Raw genomic sequence first — 16,936 nt, 5'->3', positions numbered from 1 at the left:
TCAGGAAATCTGCTGCTGGGTTTGGCAGGGCTCACTCTGGTTCCACATGGCGGGTTTGTGGACAGCCAGGAGGGAGGAGAGGGAGAGCAGGAAGGGGAAGAGGATGGGAAAAGGTCCCACGGGAGCAACCTGCTTGATGTACTTCATTTATCTCAATAGTGCCACTGCATCCCCTCCTGGTGAGGCTTCCTCCTGGTAAGCCAAACACAAAACTGAGTGCAAAAGGACTCTGGCTGATGTCAGCAGAGATGGGATGTTTAAATTTTAAAATAAAAAAAACAGACAAGTGACCACGAGCCAGCTCTTGTTCAGCAGGTGCTACCCACCCAGCAAAGCATTCCTACCACCACCTCCCTTGGTTCCACTTCATCTCTCTTAAATGAGCCAACAAACAAATGCAAAAGGTGGTTTCCAGGACACAGGTGAGTTTTGTCAAATTTCAGCATTTGTCCCTGCTGAAGGATGAGATAGCAGAGCAGCTAACAGGAGGGTGTACCTTCCTGACCTCTCCATCAAGAAATGACAGTGCTTAATGTGTGGAAAAAGATTAAGCACTCACAGAAAGATGTGCTTAGGAAAAGGGATTTTCAGATGTCTTTGCTTCAGGCTTGTGTGGGAAACACAGTTTTGAGCTCCATATTTTACTGGATTTCTCAGCAACCAGCCATGTAAAATTCCAGAAATTTGTTATACCAAACCCAAGTTTTCCCAAACGTGTCAATTGTCAAGGTTCTCCTCTCCCTTTCACAGCAGTGAATTAACAGTCCAATGCTTGCAGTGAAGTAAGCACAGGGCGTTGTTTGCTTATAGTTTTACAGAGCGATCCTTCTGTCATTGCTTACTGTAATTCTTCTTGCATGTGAAGAGTAAAACATATTTACATTGGTATGTGGGATTCTGGACAACCTCAGGAAAAAGTAGGGCTGGAAAGGAAGTTCTGGCTGATGAAAAATTTTGAGATGTGTTTTTTACATATCAGAATGAAAGCTTGAAATAGAGAAACTCCCAGAAAAAAAAAGACAGCCAACAAAAAAAAAAAAATTATCACAGCCCCCCACAGATATTTAGCCAGCTGCAGCTACTTATTTTGGTTATTTCATCCTTTTTATTTTCTTAGTTATTTTACTTTATGTTGCAATGCAAAGTAGAAATTCTGGATGTTTTGGATAAAAATTTTTGTCCACAAATTTGATTTCAGTAGTTTGGGAACTGCTCAGCATATAATTTTAATTTAGCAAGTGGCAATCTGCTGCACTAAAAATGAAAAGTAATGATCCAGTAAATGACTAATTTTGTGGTCTGAGTTAATTAGTGAAGCAGCTTGGTGGATAGAAGGCAGCAGGTCTAAATTACTGTGCCAAGTCCTTTTGTAGAAAGATATTATCTGGCTTTGTTGTTTTAATAATAATTAATGAGAATTAAAATATTCAGCTGGGATTTTGCTGTTACAATTAGCAGGAATATGTGTGTGTATATATATGTATATTTATATTTGTTCTCTGATGCTTTTCTTGCTTGTTTGCATCTCAATCCTTGACTGTCTTACTCTGTAGCTTAAATTATACTCCAGAAATTATTCAGACTGCATCTTTGTTTAGCATGGAGGAAACTTGAGGCTTTTACAATTGGTGCTGCTGGTTACTTAATGAAAAACATGCACGATAGCCAGGCAAGGAAATCAGCAGTAAAAAACCAGGCAATAAGCAGTGTCTTATCAGCAGGATCACAGGGAGCATCAGCTGGGGGCTCACAGCTCACTTTTACATCTTATTTGTGGCAGCACAGGTCGCTGGGAATGCAGGGATGGCACACTCGCCTCCAAGGCTGCATGGATCTGCAAAACTTCAAAGCCTTCTCTGCTGAAATCCAGGCATTACTTTGCTGAAGTCCAAAATGCTTAAATTTGGATGCCTCCAAGGCACCATGGTGGTCACTTTGTCTTGTGCCCTACATGACACCAGTCTTTGGTGTTTCTGCTGGGCATTTCCACCCCAAACCTGTTTCCTGTGGTTGGTTTCAAGCACATGTTTTAGGAAACCCTATAACTAACTGGGTTCTCGTGATGGGGGAGACTTTTAATGAGCTGGTTTAGTGGATAATTGTTCTCACTGTTAAAACAAGCGTCTCTCTTTGTTCTCAGCTTGACTTCTCTCAGTTTCAGTCTTCCAGGCCTGGACTTTGCTCTACTGCATTTGTTAAAATTAAAGCCCTTTAGAGTGTGGAATCTTCCCACATACCCTGAAACACTTGGAAGAGTCATTTCCTAATCTTCTCTTATAAGAGGACAGTGATAACTAGGGACTAATTACTGGCTCTATTGACTTTTTCATGTTTGTGGTTTTTAGATAAGTTGTAATTGTTCCTTTTTATCATTGTACAACTATAGTTAATAATTGCTGTTCACTGTGCCTACACCCAAGGATGTGGCCCTACTTCTGTTAAAGATTCAATGTTTGGGGTTCTGATAGATAGTTGAAGTTGGTTTGGTAGTTGATAGTTGATATTGGTTTGGTTTGGGGCACCTTTGGAAAAAAGTAAGCACATCAAGTCAAAATGCTGTTTACCTTCTCAGGAGGTTTCCTAGTCGTGTTTTTATTTTCAATGTCTCCTTTTCAAATGGTATCATCTCTTTGGTGGATTTAGTTTTGCTTGTAGGCCGTATTCTACCATCCTTAATCATCCTGAGTACTTTCCTTAAGTTGATTTTATTTCATTGAGAAATTTCAGGGAGTGAGATGAGACTTAGACTAATGAAATTGGGGATTAGACAGGGATTAGGTGGATTCTAACAAGCAGATGCTGTGCTTTCTGTGGGAAGATTTATAAGCTTCATTAAACCAAGAAAAGCTCTTTTCCACTGACACTTGGAGATTTAAAAGCATTGTAGTATATCCTATTATTAATAAAATTATAAACTATCTTGATAAAAATAGCCATTTTTGGTGACATTTCAAACTGTGGTCATATCCAAACCCTCCACGAAAGGATGTGAGTTCTTCTAATGCCTTATATACTGTGACTTGAAGGGGAGCTGTTCCTCATTCAAATGCCCAAGCCTTTGCAGGATGGACGTATAAATACCTTGTTTATGGTATTTTTCCAGTTATCTCTATTTTTTCTGTTTGCAGTGTTTATGTTCCTACATATGTTGGGCTGGTGGGAAGTCTCATCAACACCCTGATAGCAGTGGTTTGGATCCCTTCTCAGACCAAACCAAAGTCAGACCATCATGTGACAGAGCACAGTGAGTATTTTGTGTTTCTGAAAAATAGTACATGAAAAGGGGCAGGGGATTGACATGCTGCAAGAACTGCTGAAGGACCTTGGAGTTAAGGGCTAAAAGGTCCCAGCCTTGAGATGCTGATGCTTCAATGTCTAAGCTGAGCTTATGGAAGAGGATTATTCCAAATATATTGATCACTCTCCCATGTAGAACTGCCATCTTCCAGTCTCAGAAAAGGTGACTGTGGAGCCCTTGCTGAGGGTCAGTTTGGTCTGACAGGGGAGGAAACCCCATTGTCTCAGAGGATTCCTCTGCATGCAGACCTGGCACCAGCTCCCAACCTCCTGCCATTGGCACAAAGCTGGTGCAGCAGAGAGGTGGGTTTTGGGTGGTTTTTGGGTGGGTTTTGAACCTGAGCAAAATCTCAGAGTTTCCTGCTTTCTACCCTTGATCTGTATAATGAGAGTATTAACCCATATGTCATCCTCTGCAGGCACATCACCGTCTGGCAGCTTGTTTAGCATCAGAGAAATCCTGCGCCTGATGAAGTTTCCAGGAGTGATGGAAATTTTCATAGTCAAGGTCTTTGCTGGATTTCCCATAGGTAAATCTCACCCATTACCCATCATTGCTGATGCACTGAGAATAGGATGATGTACACCGTAGACCAGGCTTGGCTCAAGTTTCTGAAAGCACATTGCTTTTGGTCACAGAGCAGTGAGGATTCACCTCCTAACTTGATGCTGGGTGCTTTCAGGTAGTCTCAGCTACACAGGGTCAAAAGCCTGGGACTTAATGTCCAACACACTACTTGTCATAAGCTGCATCTGGGAGTTTTGGCAAACCACTTAATCTCTCCATCCCCCTCACTGCAAATGTTTTTTCCTCTTGTCTGTCATTTCTCTTTGTGCTTTAAGCTCTTCAGAGCAGAAAAAAAATTGTTTTTCATCTGCCAGAAAAACTGAGGTCCTTCCTGATTTTACTTAGTGATTTTAAGGTGTGTGTGTATCTTAACCTTTTCCCCAGCAATTAAAAATTGTTGATGGATGAGACGGCCAAGCTGCACACAGGGGACCCACAGCATGTGTCTTCCCTAGCACACTGATGGGGATGCTTGTTCTTCTCTTCCTTACATATTCTGCTGGGGGATTTTTGTGTCATGGTAGGAACTCACAGATCCTTCTATCCTTTCCCAAACCCATCTCTTTCCCTGCTTCCTCTGAGTCAGTTGCTGTCCTGGCAGGGTTCATATCTCCCTATTTGCCTGACTCCGTATCCCTGGCCATAATTCAATAATATTCAGTTTTGCCTACTCTCTAACTTCTTTCCCCACACACTTGACTAGAGACAAGCTGCAAGTCATCCTCGTCAGTGATGTGGAAGGACAGGGTGATGTTCTCTGTCCTTCCACATACAAAGCCTTCACAGCTCTTTTCCCATTCAACCCAAAAAGTCCAGTTTCTCTTGATGATGATTTCAAGAACTGAGTTTTGTGCACGTCATAACGTGTGTGTCACGCATCTGAACAAACTAAGGCACTTCCCTTCCAAACAGGCGTCCTAAGAGGGGACCTAAGGCACCCTAGCTTTTAGACTTTGCATCTTTTTCCAATTAATTTTTGTCTGGAGAAGTCCTTGAAGTTTAAAGAACGCGAAACATGATTTACAAATTAAATGCTAATTTGTAAACTGTAAATTCAGTTTACAAATGAAAGTAAATTTGGTTGTGGAGTGTGGCTGAATCGGAAGGGGATGGCATTCCTGGGTTTGGTCAGGCTCATCTGTTATTTCTTGCTGTATCTCTGGGGGAATGAGTCCAACTGGAGCTGCAAGTAAAAGATTTCGGGGTTTTTTTCCCTTGCTGTGTGCAGCTGGCACTGGCTGAGATCAGTAATGCCAGTTGGTCCTACCCTGCCACTGGAGATAGGATACAGTCTCAACCACCACTGGCTTGACCTAACAGTGCAATGTTTTTGGTTCTTCAGACAATAAACTTCTAAAACTGCACTCTAAGAAGTGTATAAAATGACAGCATTTCACAGAATGAGGAAGATGTTTTTTAAAAGGGTTTTCTTAGCTGATTCTGACTCATTTCTCATCTTAAAGTAGCATTCATTTCTCTGTTAAAAATGCCTGAGACTGCATCCATGTGAGCTTCCCACAGTGATTTCCTGTGTGCTCTCTCTTTTCCAAAGGCCAGGCAAAATTCACTTTGCTTTAGACATTCCTGCTGAAATGCAAATTCCTGCCTGTTACAGAATCCATTCTTCTTTCCCCGTGCAAAGCAAAAACGCTCACTGAACCAAAATAAACATCTCCTGCCCAAAGCTGCAAGGCAGTTTCTAGGCAAAGAGGATGGAGACAGTGAAGCTGGGATTTAAGGCAGGCAGTGGGATTTCAGTCTGTCAGTATTTCTGTAAGGGTAGGAGAAGGTTCACTTGGGGCTATAGCACTCTCACTACAGCGAGGAGTAATTAAAATCCTAGTGACTTCTCTTTGCAGGTCTCTCCTCACTTCAGGTCACTGACCAAGCTGCTGGCAGCTGAAAGGGGATCTGGCCATCACTAATTCTCTGCAGCTCACAGCTGGAGGCTGAGCTCCTCATGAGCTCATTTACCTTTCATCCCCAGGCTGCAACTGTATAATTAATTAGATTGCCCAAATTACAGACCGTTTTCTATTTACTTTGTAAACAAGTTTGTGATATACAGCAAAGAAAATCTTTTGTTCCTTATGGATCTCATTGTTGTCTAAAATTAGCTGGTTTGAGACTGAAAGAACCTCCCTGGGAGGGCTGCAGGGCTGGGAACCTCCTCCCTGTGTTGCATAAAAGCAGAGATGTGGGCTCTGTGTCCCTTGCAGGAAAGGAGCTGCCAGGGGTTGGACAGGCAGCAGACAGCTCCAGCACAGCCCAGTTACCTTCTCAGCTGACCTGGGAAAAGAGAGCCTCACTGCATTGTGGTAGATAGGAGACAGAAAGAAAAACAAGAGGATAAAAATATCAAACGTAACTCTCATTGACAAGAAATCACCAGGGCCTTGAAAATATTGATAAATAGCTGCTTGTATGAATTTTTGGCTGCCTAATCCCTTTGGAAAATCTGGTTTCAGCATGATTGCTTTAGCACCTGCATCCCATTTTTAAAGGATTTTCTTTCACGTGTGGAACAGTGTTTTGCAGCGAGCCTTGGGGCTCTGCATCCCATCACATTTCCAGTCCAGCATAGGAGGGCTGTGATGAGCTCCCAGAGGCTGTGCTTGCCTTCTCACACCATCTTGCAGTAGGGATTGCTAAACTGCCCCTCCAAAACTACAGGCTGCTTTCAGACATGCCACTTTTTCTTTTTTTCTTTTTTTTAAATAGGGTTTGCACTCCTGACTCTTCTTGGTGCTTTTCATCATCATTACTGCATCTCACAAACCATTTCCCTGCTTTCTGCTGCATGACCTTTGTTACTCATCCCACTGATGCCAGGTTTTCTACGGAGTTTACCCTTTTCTTATGAATCCTCAAAAAAGGCAAGGTTTCTGAGGGTATTTTATGCCATCTTCCCTTTGTTTTTTCCACATTGAGCCTGTCAGCATGGACTGAGGCTTATCATTATTTATGCGCTGCACTCAGCTGACCTGCAGCCTACCCAGCTGGGAACCTGCTGAGATCTTTGTGAGAAATGCTTGTTCCAATGAACATAACATTCTTTTTTAGTTCAATCTGAGACTTGCCTTGTAGGTTTCATCAAGAAATGTATTACCAGTGGGAGAGACCACCTTAGTTTCTGAGAGAAGAGCGGCAAGGGGGTCTCCCTCCTCCAGGCAGCTTTAAGGGACCACGCAGGCACAGGGGGTGACACCCATCTGAAAATGAGACCTTTGCACCTCCAGGGGAGCTGAGCAATGTATGATTCTAATTAAAGAGCACAGCCTATTCCCCTGCTCAGAAAGAAAGCAGCTTGTTTGGAGGAGAAAAATCCAAATCTGTCTTAACTTGATGAGGGACTTCAAAGGGGGGAGGAGCTGTAGGAGCTGGAGCTCAGTACAAGGAAGAGGCATCAGGTATGTAGGGAGGCCAAGCCCCTCCTACGTGGTACCTGCAGAGGGGTGCAGGATGAAGGGCGAGCTCCTGCTTCCATCTCATCTTCCTACAAGTGAAACCAAGTGTGGTTTTTCTTTCATTTCGTCACATGTGCCTTTTCCAAACATGTGCAACCCTGTTGCCTGATTTGGGTGTTGTGAGTAAATACTGCTATTTGCATGTTACCTTAAACTGGCTTGAGCTGAGAGCAATTTCAAAGTAACTGGATAACAGAGGGGTGCTCTCCGTGGAGGGGTGTGGTGAAGCCATAGATCTTCATGAGCCCCAGCTCCCAGGCACCTTCTCCACACAGCTGGAGAGCAGAAGAGCAGGGCTCTCTTCCTGCCCCCCATCCCTCTCTCCCAACCCCATGGAGCCAGCTGGGGTGCAGCTACTCCTGTTAAGGGGGAGGACGTGTCTCTGGTGGGGTCCAGGAAGGCTTTGTGGCAGGTCCTGGGATGGGAGGGTGGTACTCCTCCAGGCAAAGGCTTGGGGTGCCTGGAGGCAGGTCCTTGTTGCTGCAGGTGCTGCACTGGTGGTGCTGGGGTTGGGCTGCTGGATGCACTGGAGTTGTTCTTGGTCATAAGGAAGCAAATCCTCCATGGTATTTTAACCAGCAATCTGGGATCACCCTCTTCATCCTTCCAGGAGAAGCTGGCAAATCCTTCCCATGCCATGTCACTTTGCCAGGCCAGCTGTCTTCTCAGTCCTCACACATTGCCTCCTGCATTCTGTTTTTGCAGGAAGGAGAGGAACTCCCTTTTTACCCAGTCTTTATAACTCAGAGGATCCTACAAGGAAAGGCAGGACTGCTAAAATCCATCTGGCCTCTTCTCTCCCGGAAGGATCAGTGATCTCTGACAGGCACATTGTGGGGTTCTTCACATGCAGAGAGCCCCAGTTTCCTACTGTCTTGGTCCATCTCAGCTGCACAAGACACTAGGGGAAGCAGCAGACTCTTACCCCACACCACACTTGAAGTGCAGTGTTTTGACATCATATTTTTAATTTGATGGCTCTCTGTAAGATTGGGAGCATGTGCAAGCACGCCTGTATTTGTGTATGCTTGGCAGTGGGGAAAACACACACTATTGTATTTTCATTTGAGATTGAGTGGATGTTCTCTGTTACACTTTGCAGAAATTGCCTCAATTGCAAAGCAGATCTGGTCTGTGCTCTTTCTGCCCATACTTTCCTGACTGCTAGTGTTGACATTGCTATCATTGTCCCCACAAGAGACTTTTCATGTGCCCCAGACATCGTTGCTGAGGTGTGCAGTGAAACCACTGCATTTTGGCTGATGTCACTGGGCTGCTCCCCACAGTGAATATCTGAAGTCAGGCAAAAGGGGTGAGGAATCCAATCAGATTATTTTTATGGTTACAGTCTTGTCTGAACAAATGTTTTCTTGCTGTCTTAATGGTTAGCCTGGCTTCAGTGATACAAATATTTACCAGTTTATAATTAACAGCTGAAACTACAGCCTACATAGTCACATTACTTAAAGATGAAAGTAAGGGGGATAAAAAAGTTAACATTTAAAGATTAAATTACTACAATGACTTTGAATAGGATTGTGCTCATGTTTATACCCAATGCTGGTAAACCCAGGGAGAGCTACTGACTTGGACTGGTGGTGACTGGGAGCAGGGTTTGGCTATTACATGCACTGCAAGTGTATTGATGTACTCTTTGCATCAACCCTCCCTCCAGGTTTGTTCATGATTATGTTTTCCATCATCTCTATGGATTTCTTTGGCCTGGAAGCAGTGGAGTCTGGATATCTGATGTCATATTTTGGTGTCCTTCAAATGGTAAGTGAAGTGCAAGTCCCCCTCTTGGACAGATTAGCTTGCCACACTGCTACCTATTCACTACCTTCTGGACACATGCTCTCCCAAATCCAGGTGCATTACTGACAGGCAAATCCTAGCTCTGCCATACAGCATTTAGCTTCAAAAAGAGAAGTGACTCCAAATTTATTCTGTTCCTTGGAACAGGAAGAAACTGGAGCAAGGAGTGTCCTGAAAGCTTTCTTCCCCTTGTCCCTCTCTGTAGATCTTTAAGCTGTAAAGCTAAAATTTCCTTGGACTGGTATGTCCTGGGTTTTGTAACAAAACTTACATTGAATCTAGAGTGCCTTGGCTGAGGTTTTTCCTGGTGCAGGTTAGTTGATTTGCATTTATATAGTAGCACCCTGTATACTCAGGAAAGCAGACAACCTTACTGGTGTTTTCACTGAAGATCCCTTCAGTGTAGAAGAACTCGTTTCTGCTGCATGGAAACAAGCACAGCAAGCTTGTGACTCCCAAAAAAGAAAAAAAAAAAAAAAAAAAACCCAAAACCAAGGCACAGAAAAGTGGGTGACAGAGCATGGTTAGGAGGCTACCAAAATGGGTAAAAGGGAAAAGTCCAGCTGAATTAGGCAGTGATAAGGTCAAAAATGTGCGGAGTTGTATTCTAGCAGAGTGTTCCTTTTGGAGGAAGAGGCTTCATGATTTTGCAGAAAGAGCAGCAGATGGTTATAACCAAGCCCCAAGGTAGGAATGCAAGTTAAGCAATATCCTGAAGGAGAGTGGTCTTGTTATTAAATCCTCTTCATTTCCTGGCTATTGCCACAGAGTTCCTGTGGGAGCTTCTCATTTGGGGAATGGCAGCTCAAGCTGCTTCCTTTGTGATTTGGATTTGGCATGGTGCTGTCAGTCACTTGGGCTCTGGCCTGGTCTCACCAAATCTGGGCATCTTGGTAGAGCAGCAGGCAGGCATGGCTGTACATCAGCAGCTGGACTCCGCAGGATAAACTGGAGCTGAGCAGATGGTGCCTTTGCCATGTCCCTCCTGCGAGGGTGGCTTTGGACTAGCTATGTCTTGGTCCTGTGGACATCTCCAACCTGCTGAATGCAGTCCCATTCAGCCTCTTTGGAAAGAAGACCAGTTTGCCAGTGCACAAGCAAGCTTCTGACCCACACTCCACTGCTTTCAGAGGCTTTCCGAATGTTAGCCTTGTATGCTGCCTCCTAGACCAGGATCTGCAGGAATCACTCAGGTTTTAGAGGGGCCAAGTCACTGTCCCGAATCTTCTTCTCCATTTGAATGCAGAAGGACTCCCCAGAGCTGGGCTTTTAACTTAAGACATACCACTTAAACCCCTGTTACACAGGCAGAAAGAAGATCTAGAGTTGCAGCCTGGCTGTGGTGAGCTTGTTTAGAGTGGGTAACGTGGGCAGCAATTGCTCTTGTAAGGAGTGGCTTTGTGTGGCTAGATGGAGCCTGGGCTCTGCTGCTAGGCCCAGGATATCTGTCTTGAGGACACTGCTGTTATGTCTGGAATATCTGTCTGCCTTCAGTGCCATTGTTCCCAGGGTTAGTTTGGTTGAAACTGCTGTAGATAAGGTCACCTCCTCTGCCCTGCTGGGGCACCCCACACAGAGACACAGCCCTGGAAGATATGGGAATTACAGCATCCACTCTGCTTCCTCATGGATGGTCAGGTGCCAGGGTAACCAGGGACCTGACCCTTCCCAGAGTCACAGAGTTTCATCCCACAGAGGCCAATCATTCCTATTGCCACAATCCAACCCAGCAGGGCCCTGCAGGCTCAGGGGCAGCATCTGCTCTGCTGGGGAGTTTTGCCTTGGGACATTTGACACAGAAAATGGCTTTTATCAGCCAGGGCAGTTTTCTTTCATACATCCATGCAGATTCTATCCATACTGCTAAGACTATCCTACAGCAGCAGTTCCAAACTCTACTCTGGTTTATGCAGGACAAGATCCTCAACTGGACCAAACTGAACTCTAACTCTCTGGCTTTTAAATTATTGTAAAACATAAGAATTCATGTCTTTACTTTCAGGTATCTGTCTAGAACCACCCAAAGGTATCTCTTGGGGGTGGTGTCTGGGTTAATGTTTTAGGGCTGCTTTCTGTTTGGGTTGCAGGGAATAGAGGTGTGCTGGCTCTGTCCTGCTGAGCCCCAGAGCTGCTTGTGTTGCCCAAGCTGGCATTTCAGATGCATTTGTTTCTGCTGTACAGTGAATTGATACTGCTGAGATACAAATGCAGATTAAGGTGCAAGTGAATTCCACCAATCTGGATAGGTGAATGATGATTAATATCTGCTGACTGGCTTCCCCACTTCACTGAGTAAATGACAGCTTTATTCAGAAGGAATACAATGTAATTTTCAGTGAATTTCATCAGCCAGATACTCAGCTTTGATTTTTTTTTTTACTCTTTAGTTTGCCCTTCTGTAAATCATTGTGAGGATTTTCCCATCCTCTTGGACTTGCCCTGAGCCCTTCTGTTAGAGGAAAACCTGTCCCCCATGTTTGCATCTCTTCCTGGACTTGAAAAAGATAGTGTTTAAGGACTTTTATAGCTGGAAGGGGACATTAAAGAAATTAAGGAGGAAATTATTTCTTTGTGTTATTGTAGTTTCTATTACTTAAATTAAATAGTCTCAAAACTTATATATTCCTCTTACAGAAGGCAATGTTGCAGCTCCCTTTCCCAGCCTGATCAGCAATCCCAGGATGACTCAAATAGTGATGGTGTCTTCCTGCCTTCCTCTCCCACCCCAAGGATATTATGCTCCAATTGCTTAATCTAGTTTTTCAGCTTCCCAACCTCATTTGACCTGCTGTGGTGAGAAGTGGCCAATGCAACTGTAAGAATCTGTTTCTCCTCATTCCTCTCATTCAAGCCAGCTGCAGAGTACCTAGAGAGGAGATTTTGAGAGGCTTTGAATCAGTCTACCTAGTTTTAAGTAGGCAGCTGAAGTTCTTTGCCATTGCTATCCCAAACAGTTCTTTGCATGGGGAATCAGCACAGAAACACAGACCCTCTAAGAGGTGAGTTTGCCCTCTTTGCAGATGGGGGATGTTAGTTTAGGCACCACCAATTCAGGCATCACTGAGGGATCCCATGCAGAGCTCCTCACCTCACCCTGTGGTGAGCATCATCCAACAGCAGGGGATATGGGAAAGTGTGGGCAGGGTGAAGTGCAGTGAGGGTGGGAAGGGGACTCATGTCTGGGTCAGGACACAGCCAGGCAAGGTCAGAAAATGGAGGGGCGGGAAGTGCAGTGAGACAGCATTGAGACAAGAAATGTCTGATGAGGAAACAGAGTTGAGGCTTAGAAAATGGAATATGACTGAGGCTGGAATGGACTGCTGGGGAAACAAAGTAGCCCATGGGGGTAATTCAAGCAATCCAGGTCTCTGCAGTGATTCTTGAAGCACCCTGAAAGTGTGGGGCTGTCTGATGAGCTGGGACTGTGCCAGGTGAAGAGAAGTCGTGTGGGAGATGATAACGAAATGAGGAGAGGAGGGCAGACAGCAGGAGAGCTGCCTCTGCACCAGGCAGCCTGCACTGCAGATTCCCTTGCTCATGATGTGCTTGAAGCATCTTTATCTGATCACTGGTAGGTCTCCAGGCAAGAGTTATGAGAGCCCGTCAGGGACACAATCCCTGTGTCCTCCAGGGCTGGGCTTCCAGAGCTCTCTCATCTGAGCAGCCATGCAAAGGAGATTTTCCTCATAGTGAATGCCTGGCAGTGTGAAATGCCATTCAGTCTCCCTCCAGAGAATAATTAATTTCATAATGGTTTAAAATAATTTCATTTTGAGTAATGGGCAGAAATGAACCTACTCCTTTTTTTTTTTTTTTGAGTTTGCAAGTGTGATGATAGCGTGGACACCTTCCAGGTGTAGTATGGGGCTTGGAAAATGCTGCTGGAGGATTAGGCAAGTGAAATACCTGGAGTCCCCAGTTGATATCTGAAGTCACATCTGATGCTTAGATTTCAAACCATGGGAGGGGGTGGGGGAAACTTTCCTTTAAGAATTTTTTCTCAAAAAAAAAAAAAACAACCCAAAGCAAAATGCACCAAACAAAACTCTGTGTGGGACAAAGGGGTAGATATTTATAACCCTGAGGATCAAGAAATCATAAGACATCTGTTCTGTTTACTGCATTTAAATTTGTATTGTTATACAAACTCCACCTCTAGCTGTGCAGCTTCTGGAGGGACAAGTTGGTACGGAGTGATCCTGAAAAGATAAGAGAGATTCCTGGAGGAGAGATTTACATTGCGTATCATCTTATCACCAGTCTGTCCCTCTTGCTTTTTTTTTCTCCCTACACAGCAAAAGAGATGATTAAAGAGCCGGGGATTTAATTACAGCCAGGTATGCCTAGGGGGAAAACCCACTTAGTGAAAGGACCTTGCAACAACAAACAGAAAGTTCTCCAGTTTCCTCGCTTTGAAGGATTTATATCTGTGCAGGGAGGTGGGTTGGAGGGGGAAAGAAAGCGATTAGGCTGGAGTTTGCAAAACACACCGTCCTCTTCCCCTCTTCCCCCTGCTTGGCAAAGTGCTGCCTTCAGCAGTTTGGTCCTCCCCATCAGCCCTCCTTCCAGTCCCACCCACTCCTGCTTTTCCACAAGGCCTGAACGACTCACGCGATTCCTGGCATCGCTGTGTCAGTAAGAGAGCTCCCTTTTCCCCCAGCATGGGCTTTGCACACGTTCAGCCCCTGGACCGTGCTGACCCCCCAGCCCTGCCCCAGCAGGTCCCTCCCCAGCCGGGCTGGCCTGGGAACTGCCAGCCGGCACAATTTCAAAGGCGAGATACGGGTCCAGGGTGTGGGAGGCAGCTTCTGATGTGAATCATGCTATCTGTGCAGGGATGGGGCCCTGCATCTCCTCTACGAGGCTGTACCAGCTTATCTGGCCTCTGTGTCTGCCTTTCCAACCTTCTCACAGCTTTCCATTTCCAAGCTGGCAGGTGAAAGGGAAATAATTTTGTTGCTGGGCTCTGTCAAGTGTTCAATCGGTGCTGATGGAGGAATCTTTAGCAACAGTCCCACATCCTCTGAGCTCAGAGGAGCAGCTGAGCATCTGCACAACTCCTCTGACCTCCACAGGTGAGGTCAGCTTCTTGCAGGTGCCAGTCAGCTCAGCAGCAGCCCGGTACAGGAAGGCTGGCGCTTCAAATGTCTTCCAAAAGCTAGCACCTTGGACCTTCAAATACAATCTTTTCCATCCTGCAAGAAAGGATTCCTGAAATTTGTTAGGAGTTAACAGTCAAATGGGTAATTGGCCTTTCTGAGCAAAGAGGAGCAGCTGTTTTCCCAGAAACCAAATGCAGTGATGGAGGCAAGAGAGTATTTCTCCATGTGATTTGCTGGACTAGTGTAAGAAATCCCCAGCTTGCTGAATGCAGAAAATGATGAGCAGAGATTTGGCTGTTCTTATGCATTTATTGGGAGACTTATTTGCCTTTAAAGAAGGAGAGGGGGGTGGAAAAAAAGATGAGTTGGTTTTTCCTGTGACATATGTACACAGCCACAGGCAGTGCCTGTTATTTCACTTGCAAACAATTTCCTCTCTCTTTTGTTTATTGATGGCAGAAGGCATTCCAGCCAGGTACACTGGCTCTTCCCCGACTTCAAAGGAGATCAGGTTACAAAGGCAAGCACCATCCAGGGAAAATGAAATGCAGGAGGGTAAGGCCCATTGCAGTGATCTCAAGGGGAATTTATATGCAAGGAAAAAGCCCAGAACACACCAGCAAGAATAGAAATAAGGATAAATTCCATTTATCAGCTACCAGAGCTTGTCCATGGGAGTGGTGATGGCCAAGTCACCTGGGATGTCCTTGCTACCTTCTGGTAAACCAGCAGCACATGTCCAAAATCTTACATGGGAGAGTGAACATGAGCCACCTTTCACCTCCCCAGATGGGCTGCTCATGCCAGCCCAGGAGCTCTGCACTCTGGGAAAATTGCAGGCTGGAAGCAATGGGTTTTCAGGTTTAAATTCAGACTGGAAAGTGACGTCAGACTTACTGGTGACTGGAAATACTATCTAGTGCCTAAATCAAGGCTCTGTGTCCAAAATCAGGGTGATGGGCCTTGCCTGCCTGGGCTTCATGGCTGGATCAGCAGCAGTGCCCTTGCTGGGGAGGAAGGCAGGCAGCCCAGACAGCCCGTGGGGGGACTGCCATCTGTACAACCTAAGGATTGCTGCCCAGCCCCAAGGGGAAAGCAGGTGACTTGGGCTCATTCTTGCCCTTGGAAATAGTCCCCTTGCCAAGCTGGTTGATTCAGCAGTGATGTTTTACCTTGAGCTTTTTATTGCCACAGTCCAAGTGGTGGGAAAGCCCATGGGGGATGCCAGCATTGGCACAAGGACCATCCCCCTGCTCTGCTGACTCTGAGGACAGCTCATTGTGCACATCTCCAGCTCCTGCCTGCTCAGAGCCTGTCTCTGCTGCAGTGGTGCTTGTTGCCTTCACACAGGGGCTTGTGTGCAGTGATGGCAGTGGTTTTGGGAATGCCACTCCCATGGCCATCAGACCAGGGACGTTGCTGATGCTGTACCCTAATGACTCAAGGAAGGGCAGGGACTGGGCTGTGCCTGCATGGTGTATCCCAATAAAATATGCCATTCAAGTCTGGGCAAATTGGGAAATGTTTCCTTTCCTCCAATGGCTCAGCAGAGCTGAACTGGGGCTCGGGTGATGCCACCCTTGAGTCAATCCGTGCCCTGTGACAAGGCTCAGCCCCCATCCCATGTGACTCAGCACAGCCCCAGCTGTAGGAGGGACTGGGAAGTTGCAAAAAGTTAATGATGATTCTCCCTTTTTGGAGCACTCAGCTTAATGGAGCGTCACTCAGTGGTTTCCCCACCCACCCCGGGAGTAGGAGCTGCTGGGGCTGGTATCAGCCTCCTCTCATGGCAGGGCTTTTGGTCAGGATGATTCAGGTCACCCTAGGCATTGTCCAAGCCTCGTGCCACAGCAGGTCCTCCTGTCCCAGAGGCTGCTTGACAGGTGCCTTGAGCCAGGAAGGACACACAGAGCCCGTGCCAGTGGCACGTGGCAGCTGGGCACACGTGAGCCAAGCTCTCAAGCCCTGGCCAAAGGCAGGGACAATGACAAAAAAGGAGGCAGGAGCCAGAATGTCTTCTTGGTGTGATGTGCCCTTGTGTCAAAATCCTTTGTGCTCTGAAGCAAAGTGAAGGGTTGAGTTTTGATGGTTTTCCATTCAGTCGTATGATGTTGGAAATATATTAATTTTGTAGCTATTGTTCTTTATGTCAACTTCATTTTCACTCTATTGCTATTTGCCCTTTTTTTTTTTGGACTGGTTATTATAGATTAACATATCCTTTCTGTTTAATAACTTACTTTCTCATTTATTTTACACTCATTTCCTTTCAGCTGACTTTGGGTTTCTGCCAAAGGACTAACATAAAAAGCCTGAGTGTGGTGTAGTGTCATTCCTGGTCCAAACAGACCCCTGAAGTTTTCTCCAGGTTGGACTGCCACAGAAGTAAAGTGAAACAAAGCATTTTGAACTAGAGCTGTTCTTTCAGGTCGGAGGGGTTTTCATTTGGATCAAACAAACCCTTTCAAAGCAGGGGAAACTCAGTAGATCCCTATCGGTCCCTTCCCTGTATTGTAGTCAGTCAGACTGTTTAACCATGGTCTCTTCCAGCCTCTCTCCTCTCATGTCCACTTGGGCCAGGATCACCTGAAGTATGGGAGATGCTGAACAGATAAATAAAAGAGGGAATCCGTGCTCTGCAAAGTGCTGGAAAAGTAAAATAATTTCTGGGATTTTAATATTTTGCT

The 16,936-nt window shown here is 45.5% G+C and overlaps 1 protein-coding gene across 1 annotated transcript in view; it reads left to right on the top strand.

Annotated features, from left to right (window-relative positions):
- SLC22A18 (solute carrier family 22 member 18) overlaps positions 1-16,936 on the top strand; it is a 59,012-nt gene that overhangs the window by 32,366 nt on the left and 9,710 nt on the right. Inside the window, exons 5-7 of the mRNA XM_030949349.1 lie at positions 3,129-3,244; positions 3,717-3,827; positions 9,008-9,108. Of these exons, the coding sequence (XP_030805209.1) occupies positions 3,129-3,244; positions 3,717-3,827; positions 9,008-9,108 (328 nt within the window). The remainder of the gene's footprint in view (positions 1-3,128; positions 3,245-3,716; positions 3,828-9,007; positions 9,109-16,936) is intronic.

Source organism: Camarhynchus parvulus, chromosome 5 (assembly GCF_901933205.1).
Source record: "Camarhynchus parvulus chromosome 5, STF_HiC, whole genome shotgun sequence".
NCBI classification, from domain to species: Eukaryota; Metazoa; Chordata; class Aves; order Passeriformes; family Thraupidae; genus Camarhynchus; species Camarhynchus parvulus.
Note: the sequence above shows the minus strand (reverse complement) of the source record. Positions and strands in the feature narration are given on the sequence as shown.